Here is a 9829-nt window from a genome sequence, read left to right as displayed (position 1 = left end):
ACAATTCTTTATATGATCACTATAGTATAAAGAATTTGTCTACAAATCTATGTGATGACTGTTATAACAAGTAATCGTGTTAAGATGGGCATTTCAAAGAGCAGTTCATGATTTATGATTTCATTGTGTTGTTTGGGATGAAATATCAAATCATTTTTTGATTGTTAAAAGTAAATTACCTACACAAATGTCATACACTGCACTGTAGCTTAACCGTGAATATTATTATCTGGAAATAAAATGCTCAGGTTTATTGTGAAACAACAGTTTATTTAAGAAGCAGAGTTCATTTGAACAATTCAACACTACAAAACATTTTGCTTGAGCCATACTCTAATATTCTCAAAATATTTGTCCATCCAGCGTTTGTTCTCTTCGATTGTCTCCAGTGCTTGCTGGACACACCGTAACTGGGATCCATTATCTCCCAGTGATTTGAAGAATAACTTTACCTGTTAAAAACAAATAACACAGTGCACTAGTATCCTCTTCACACATGATGGAGACCACTCGGTCACCCAACTTTTTGTTTGTTTTGCCCTCCATTTACTCCTTGACACTAAGGTCTACTCTGGACATTTAATTAAAAAAAAGAGGTATAAATGACTTTGAAATGCATAATGAAAAATACATGACTATTCTCTATGACGTTTACAGTGCTCTTGATCAGAGTGGAGGCTGTTTTCCACTTTATAACACAAAGGATAAATCATTCAGGAATTACAATTTCAGAAAATAAAATCTACTTTGGTAATTTGACATTGGTTTTGGTTAACATCCTTAATAAAAAGTACATTCTTTCTGCTGAAAAACTACACTTCATTTAAAGTTCATCTTAAAGCCCTGTAGCTCAAGAATCAAATTTAAATTATGATAAAAAAGCCTCAATGTTTTAGTTGCATGCAAAGTTATGAAGATTTAAATTTAATAAGCTAAAGGTTTTAATTGCTGAATCCATAAAAGGGAAGAACCATGCACTTGTAAAAATCTTCAGCAATGCAATAATTCATGCAAATACTAGTTATTTTAAAATTATAATTACTTTGGTTTTGTGGGAGATTAAAATCACTCCCAAATAAGAACATAAATGTAACTTTTTAAAAAGAAACAGTTCAATGACCATGAACACCAACCTCCTCAAGCATCTCCTTGGTTGAGTACTGGTTAGTTACTCCAGTCACCATGTGTGCAATCGAATTGGAACCAAGATCAAACCTTAAAAGGGACAAATTAACAAAAAGCAATGACAATTATCATATTCTCTGGCTCTGTAAATCAATGTTAAATAACTGTATATACCGTAAGTCTGCACCTGTAACTGAACAGAATATGCCATACTAATATTTTATAAAATAGTGCAAAAAATAAAATAGCGGATATCATGCTCTCTTGTCTCTGGAAAGGGCATATAAAGATGATATTTAAGAGCAAATTTACAGTTTTTTGCCTTCCATACAATTTTCTACTTAAACATTTAAGTGAAAACCAAATGGATTATTTTTAAGAAAATTATAAAACACTTGCTTTTCATTACAGTGGCAACTTTGTTTGAAACACTGTCTATCAACTTAGAACACTTGGGTTTTGTAATTTCCCTGCACTCAGTCAAACTGAGAGGGAATGTCCTGATCTTTCTTGGTAAGTCCATAGAGTGGGCTCTAAGTCAGCCAATGCAGGGCATTGATCTTTTTTTAAGTCATTAAGTACTTCAGATATTTACAGCTCTAAAAGGTGAATTAGGCATTGTGTCTTACCTTTTTGGCAGAAGACAGAAGGCTTCATGTCCAAACATTTTAATATTCAGATCGATTCAGTTTTTCCTGTATATTGGCCAGCGTTTCTGTCACAACTACATGATGCTGCCACCACCAAGACTGACGGACACAGTAAGTACTGTATTCTTTGGGTGATAAGCAAATATTTGACTATAAGACATATCCCTGCATGTTTTAGGTGACTAAAGATGCTTCCTTACAGTATAGTATTATTATAGTATAGTGGCCACAATCCTGCCACCCTAAAATACTTAATACAACTTGTGAAGAATACAGTAATTGTTATAAATTGTTGTAATATAAGAGAATGGCCAATTATTATTATGAATTCTATCAGAACTGGTCTTTTTTAAAGCCTTTCTGAAGAGCATTTTCTTTGCCCCATCATCAATTATATAGAGGTATGTTCATCTTTACAATATCCTGGTGGTGTCTGCTTCCCTCCATGCTTAAAGATGGACTTCACAGTGCAACATTATGCCTTTAATACCTTTGAAATGTTTTACAGTGTATCGCTTTTCTGATCTTTGCCTTTCAAGAGTAAGATCCTATAGATCTTTTATTGGATCCTTGGGCTCCATGGGTATCTTTACCTAATGCAGCTAATATATTCAGGAACATAAAAACATAAAAAACATAAAAAAAAAAGGAACATAAAAACATAAACATAAAGCTAATTGGATTAATGTCAGCAAAAGATTCCTACAGTATACATGATCTGGAATGTAATTTATAAAATCTTGATATATCAACTACAACCACCATTAGAAAGAGAACTTATAAATGTTAAAGAAAGCATAACTTACTTTTTCACAAGTTGAGCCCAATTAGTCCTCAAGAACTCCCATGCATGTTTATATCCAGAAGGGTTTTTACTGACAAAGACAACAACATAAGGAAGATCTTGAGTTTTCACAACATCTCCTTGTAGGCTTTGTTCCATTAACCTAAATGTAGAAGCCAAAAAAAAACCAAACCACGTTAAGTTCATGAGTTGGAATGACAGATAAATGACAGATAAACTCTAAATAAAATCCCTCAAAATAGGTAAAATCAGACAATGTAATACTGTTTGTTTTATTTATCTATAATATGTGCACTGTAATAAAAATAGTAAATTCAATACCCCATAACTACCTCCAATATTTATAGATATTCCTACTATTAACAGCATAACCACATATATGTAATGTGTAGCACCAATATATTATTGTATACTATCTATATGGTACACTGTTCATTTGACAGTTTGTGTCAGGACTGATGATGAGAAGGATGCTTAATGTAATTTCAAGAATGGAAGCATGCTTCTGGAAGTCACTGTAATAAAATAAACAGGTAGGAACCTAACCTATTTTAAATACTGTTCATTCTTACAGTGCTGAGTATTTGAGATAGTGTACAATACACGTATTATATGAGACAGGTGTTAGGGCAGAGTGGTGGCTCTGAGGCTAAGGATCTGTGCTGGTATCCCTGTCACACACGTGCGCATGGGAGGCAGCTAAAGGGCTTGAGTGAAGGCAGTTCGGAGGCATGCCGGGATGTGGCAGAGTGCACTGACTCTTTTTCTCCCTTCCCTGTAGACCATTCTTGGGAGATTCCACCTGGCTCTCTTGACATCACTTCCGGGACCGAACCAATGGAAACGGACCTTACCAGCTGTGGCCCCTCTGATGTCACGTCCGGGCTTGATTCAATGAATGCTGAACACGTGCCCGATCCTTATGACCTCACTTCCTGTCTTCCCCTTTAAAAGCCTGCCCTTTTTCCCTTTTCCCTCAGTCTTGTTTTGGACTCGGTTGTATGCACTTCAGTGCTCTGTATTTCTATAAAACGATTTTGCAGCCAGGATACCAGATTATACGGGTGGCTGCCCCAAACCTTTATCTGAGTATGTCTCATTCTTGTGACACCCAAACGTTGTCGGTTCGAATCCCCGTCACTGCCAAAAGAGATCCTACTCTGCTGGGCTTTTGAGCAAGGCCCTTAACCTGTAATTGTTCCAGGAGTGCTGTACAATGGCTGACCCTGCGCTCTGACACCAAGGGGTATGCGGAAACTAACAAATCCCTAATACAAGAAATTGTATAAGGCGAAAAAAAAAAAAGAACAAAAATACTATGAAATGATTTATGAGTTGGGCTATACAGTATGTCTAGATTTTCAAGCGGCTGTCATGTTTTGTATTGTACATGTACAATAATATAACTGTTTAAACCTAGTTGTGCTTAACTTTACTATTGTTTTCTTGGTGTGTGAGCATTGGGAATGGCAGATTTGCCTAGCCCTAAAGCAAATATTGGAAAATGTAATAATAATAAGTATTATGCATATTGTAATGTGCTCTGATGCATTTCAGACATTGTTACCAGTTCATGGGAAGGCACATGGAAAATATTTTAGATAGCTCCAATGAATGATGATGAAAGCAAATGAGGAAATGTTGAAGGATGAATGCAAATAATTAAATCGAATGAAGGAGAGCCTGTGGAATTATTTTGTGCTTCCATTACATCTTCTTAAAACATTAGTAGATTACTTATGATTATTATTATTATATTATGTCATTCCAGGCTGCCCTTGTTACTGTCTACACTTTTATGACACTATACTTCTTAACACCACAAATTTTTTACATTCTCTTTCTTGGTAATCATTTAAAAAGTATAAAACATTTTCAGTGGCAGTCAACAGTCCTTATTTCAGCTTTCACTGGTGAGGTGACAACATGAACTAATACTGATTGCAGAGAGAGAGCTCTTACCTGCCGTGTATGTTGGAAAAACATACAGGATATGCCTGAATAATACATTTGTCTGGAGCTCACACCTATTTGCTGTACAAAATTTGCAAAAAGAGTTGCAGTCTCCTTTAGATGTGGTGGGATGGTTTAAGCAATGTGAAATTTTGTGGACAACAGACTTCTCTTATCTGGTGTTTCATGGTAGAGTCAATGGGAGATATCAAGCTGTTTTTCCATCTGTCTACAGAGAGACCCATCAAAATGCACACAAGTCATCAAGCAATCTACATCACCTTAAGAGGCAGTTGCAATATTTTTGTAATCAAGAAAGTTTCCTTGATTCATTATCACTTCCAATTTCCATCTGCATGTATAGGGGTGCATGATATACAACTGAAACTTACCTGGCAGTTGCCACCTACCACAAGGCATACTATTCAAACAATAACTCTTAGGACAAGGGGCTTGTGTTCTCCATCTCTCTTGTCAGTTAAATCAGTAATCAACAAGCGTAAAATAACTGAGTATTTGAAAATATCTTTCTAAATACGTAATTATATCTTAGGCCTGTTCACATAGAGAAACAGTAAAGATATAGCACTTCAGGATCTATGCTGTGACAGATTTACCACAGGTTAACTTACCACTTAAGTTTTTTGGTTAGTCTACTGATGCAAAGAGCAATTTTTATTTGGCTTTTAACTGAGGTAAACAGTGACTGCTGATATTTCTCGAAAAGGAAGTCCCATCCTTCAGGATCCTGAGCTCCAATGCTGTACACTGCCAGAGCAACGTCACTTGGCAAACTGAAAGAAAATAAAAATATAACCAAGGGAAAGGTTCAGAATATATAACTGGCCAACATTATTTGGGTCTGCTTTCATATAATGATTTTTATGCAGTGTTGTTATGTTGTTTAGCAATCAGACAAAGAAATTCTACACTATAATGAGTACCTAAAAGGATTGTGTGGAGTACTATAATCTAGTGGGCACACTCTTTCTTCTCTGTTATACACATCTAGTCGTTAAATTAATGCATAAGCAAAAACAAAGTCTACAATCAGGAAATAGGCCAACCACTGATTACTTGGCAGGCAGTACATACAAGCTTATCTGTAGCATATTAACATTACAACACTAAAATAATAGTGATGAGAACAGGGCATTCATCCCAACAAAGCTCATCTATCCTATTCACATAACTTTTTCCAAAACAACATTGTTCTGAATTTTAAATCTCAACAAAGTACAACTGGCTAACAAACTACTTGTTGACTGTGCTGTTGTCTACAGCTTTCCGAGTGAATTATTTCATTTGCTGTTTAATGTGCTGTTGAATTCATGGGTTTACAACAATAAACAAGTCAAGAAAAACAAACTTTTTAGAATGTTTATTTAGTGGACAGTGGCACTTTGGATACAACTTTCATTTCCTATATTCAACCAACAAGAATAAAAATGGCTAACAAGAAAGTCTTTGGATTCTTTGTTAGTTCACTAGGAGTGTTCTCATATACGAATTGCCCATTGATAATGAAAGACTTTCCGTTTAAATTCTGTGATGCTGTTCCACAGTCATTTAATAATATCGCTACATGTTTCTTACTTATAAATATGAATAGATCCCCTGTAAAGGTGAAAAAGGAGAGATAATTTGCAGACCATCCAACTTGCAAGGAAATCTTGGGGGCTGGTGGCAGGATTGGCACCTCAGCCACTGTAAAAACTACACACAGCTCCGAAATGACAGACTCCCTTCTGCTCTTTGTGGGAGTAGCTCTCCTGCACTTGCATTATGAAGGGGATGGGAGAAAGCCCTCAGAAATGTCATCCCCAGAACAATCAAAACCGTTGGCAAGTCAACTGCAGCACTCAGGTCCCAATTTGAGGTGGCCCATCCGGGTAGGCGTGTGGAACATCTTATCTTTACACCATGATCATCATCTTTCACTGCTATCGGAGGAGCTTCGTAAACTTTGCATTTCAATGACAGCACTCTCTGAGGTGTTCAGACCGGGGACTGGCCAAGTCTCTGTAGGGGGGTACATCTTTCATTGGTCTGGTTACTCTGATGGCTGGCATAATCAGGGAGTAGCTGTTGCAGATTGTCTCCTTCTGATGGTGTCTGATGTTGTTCCTTTCAACAAGCATATTATGACACTCAGATTAAGGCACTATCTGAGTGCCTTGTCTGTTGTTTCAATGTATGCTCCGATCGTGGTGAGTGATGTTTCGGTGAGGGAGACATTTTATTCACAACTTCGCTCAGTGTTTGATGGTGGCCCGTGAGGTGACACTCCTCTGGTCATGAATGACTTCAATGCGACCACTGGCACTGACAGGGCTGGCTATGAGAATTGTCTCAGTCTCCATGGGTCTGGCAAATGTGGTAAAAGTAGCTCAATGTTCCTTGATTTTGTAAAAGGTATGGGGTTGTGGATAAATGGATCCTGGTTCCAACCCACTGAGCCGCATCACTGGACTTGGTACTCCAATACCAGTTGTGCAGTGAAGGAGATCAATCATATCCTCGTGGGAAGATGCTGGAAGCTCCTATAGAACTGCAGGGTCAACCCAAGTGTCTTGTTTGTAAATTCTGACCACAGACTTGTTGCTATTCTGAAGATCCAGCTTAGATCCAGTAGGCTACCACCTACTAGAAGAATGAGGCTGGAGCTGGCCAGACTCCAAGGTCAGGCTGTTTCTAATGAGGAATCGAACCATTACACACATCCGAATTTGTTCCTCTGAGATTCGTAGTTAGGGCAGGTGATGGAACGGTCCTTACAGATGACACTCCAATTGTGACTCGCTGGGGTGGCTACTTTAAGCAGCTATTTAAAGCTGATCCTCCGGCTAAGACACTGGACATCTCTGGGTCTACAGTTCTTGAGGCTGAACCTTCAATTAACTGTGAACTACCCAGTCTCACTGAGATGGCACAGTCGGTGAACCACCTAAGGGTAGGGAAGGCTACAGGGATCTGTGGTATCTGGGGTGAACTTCTCCAGGCTGGTGGTAAGGCATCATCCCAACTGGCTGGAAAAACATGACTTGTCATACCTGTCTGGAAAGGGAAGGGTGATCCCCTGGATTGCAGCAACTACAGGGAGATACCACTGCTGTCAGTGCCGGGTAAGGTCCTTTCTAGGGTCATCCTCAATAGGATCTGTGATCACTTGCTCACCTACCAGTGACTGGAGCAGTCTGGTTTTATGCCTAAGAAGTCTACCATCGACCACATCCTGGCACTGAGGGTTCTCATGGAGTGCAGACACGAATATCGGCAGTTTCTTTGCAGCCTTTCACAATTTTCGTAAACTGTTGAACTCAGTTGATCGAGTTACCCTGTGGGAACTTTGTGGAATCCCCTCAAAAATACTGCATATCATGGCCAGCCTGTACACTGGTACAGTGAGCGCAGTGCAGAGTGGAGGCAGACCTCTGCATTTTTCCCAGTTGATTCTGGGGTTCGTCAGGGATGTGTTCTTGCTCCTACTTTGCTCATTGCTACCTATGAAGTCAGTAAATGAACTGGGAGAGCATGGGGGGTTATGAGATTGCTGGAAATGGGTGTGTGGTGCTCCCAATATCTTTGCAAAGGTCCAAGCATTTGGTGCTTCCTGTTTTGCTATATAGTTGTGAAACACAAATGCTATCCAGTGACCTGAGACGAACACTGGGCTCCTTCGGTACTGTGTCTCTTCAGAGAATAGTTGGGTACCACTGGTTTGACTTTGTGTTGAACGACCAGTTGCTCATGGAGTCCCAAATGAAGTGCATTACCTGCATTGTAAGGGAGAATCAGTTGCTGCACTACGACCATGTGGCGCAATTCCCTGAGGGTAATCCGGCTCACAGGATCCTCATTGTCGACCAGAGGGGCTGGACCAGGCCAAGGGAATGCCCACATAACACCAGGCTGCAGCTGATAGATTGTCATTTCAGGGGGGTATGATTAGACCGCGTGTTTGCCTGGGGGGTTGCCAACCAGGACCCTGAGCTCTTTTGTTATGTGGTGGATGCAGCAATGTGCTGTACTAGTGCATGCTCCCCAAACTGACCTGACCTGAATTTGCAGATAGCTTTTTTCTTTCAGGTGTGGTTTATCTTTCAGAAAAGTTTGCCCTATAAGCATCAAAGACTAATAAATATGACAAAAGATTCAAACATGGTCAGGGTTACAAAGTCAAAAGTAGGGTATTGCTGGGGAATAACAGAGTATTGGAAAAAACACTGCAGCTGAGTTCATAGGCATACTAGACACCTGGCAAAATCCAAACATGGACAAACATTAATAACAAGGTTCACAGGCACAAAGTGACATCCTGATTGAATTGCTTACTTCTTTTTTGGTAACTCACTGCAGCCCCATTACACTTGGATTATTTTCCATCTTTGCATAAACTACGATAGTCCATGCATGTTGAAAGCTGGGTGAAGACAATTTCTTTATCATCTCATATCCCTTAGGGATTTTAGGCTGCCCTCCCAATAACTAAACAACTTCCACACTGCCACCATAGAAAGTAACCTGAAAGGAAGCATTTCTTCCTGGTTTGGAAACAGCACACACCCAAGACCACAAGGCTCCACAGAGAGTGGTGCGGTCACCAGAACAAATCTCTTGGTGTACACTCTCTCCCTTCTTGGTCAACTGTACCAAGTGAAGTCTGACCAGGTCAAAGAACATTATTAGTGATACCAGCCATCCCAACAATGGGCCTCTTTTCTGTTTTGTGGTCAGGTAAATGGTACCGCTTCCTAAAGTCCTGTTCATTAAGTTTTTTATTTATCACATATTTTGTAATACTAATATTAATAAATATTGCTGACATCTAACAATGATTTTTATTAATACTTTTAAAAAGTAGTGCATTATTGCTTGTTGCCTTTTTATTTTCCATTTTTATGCAGTCTTGGAGTTTAGCAACTAAGCATTTCACTATATATTGTACTGGGTATGCAACTGTATGTGATAAACACAAAGATTTTATTTGATTTGATTCTGACTAATACATGGTCAATTTCCATAAATAGTACAAGTTTGGGTTACAAAGAAAACAAGAATATCTGGAGAAAAAGCCATGTAAACACCAGAGAATGTGCAAACTATAGACACACAATTTGTTCAAGCTGGGATTCGAACCAACAAATTCGATTATTGAGCTTTTAGGCAATGCAAAACACTGTGCTCTGCTTCATGACATCTTTAATAAACTTAGCTGCAAAAAACTACCTGATCACTGACTTAGAAAAACATAACAAATAGTGACCCACCATACCCTGGTAATATTAGAAAAAAA

The 9829-nt window shown here is 38.7% G+C and overlaps 1 protein-coding gene across 2 annotated transcripts in view; it reads right to left on the bottom strand.

Moving 5' to 3' along the window:
- Nucleotides 1-249: 249 nt before the first annotated feature.
- erap1b (endoplasmic reticulum aminopeptidase 1b) overlaps nt 250-9829 on the bottom strand; it is a 126588-nt gene continuing 117008 nt past the window's right edge. For both annotated transcript variants that reach the window (XM_039759249.1, XM_039759248.1), the window contains exons 16-19: nt 5166-5327; nt 2582-2722; nt 1134-1215; nt 250-452 (exon numbers count right to left, since the gene is read on the bottom strand). In XM_039759249.1, coding sequence (XP_039615183.1) covers nt 306-452; nt 1134-1215; nt 2582-2722; nt 5166-5327 — 532 coding nt within the window. In that variant the 3' untranslated portion in view covers nt 250-305. The remainder of the gene's footprint in view (nt 453-1133; nt 1216-2581; nt 2723-5165; nt 5328-9829) is intronic.

The sequence above is a fragment of the Polypterus senegalus genome, chromosome 7 (genome assembly GCF_016835505.1).
Source record: "Polypterus senegalus isolate Bchr_013 chromosome 7, ASM1683550v1, whole genome shotgun sequence".
Taxonomy (NCBI): Eukaryota; Metazoa; Chordata; class Cladistia; order Polypteriformes; family Polypteridae; genus Polypterus; species Polypterus senegalus.
The sequence above is the reverse complement of the archived record's forward strand: the minus strand, read 5'-3'. Positions and strand labels throughout refer to the sequence as shown.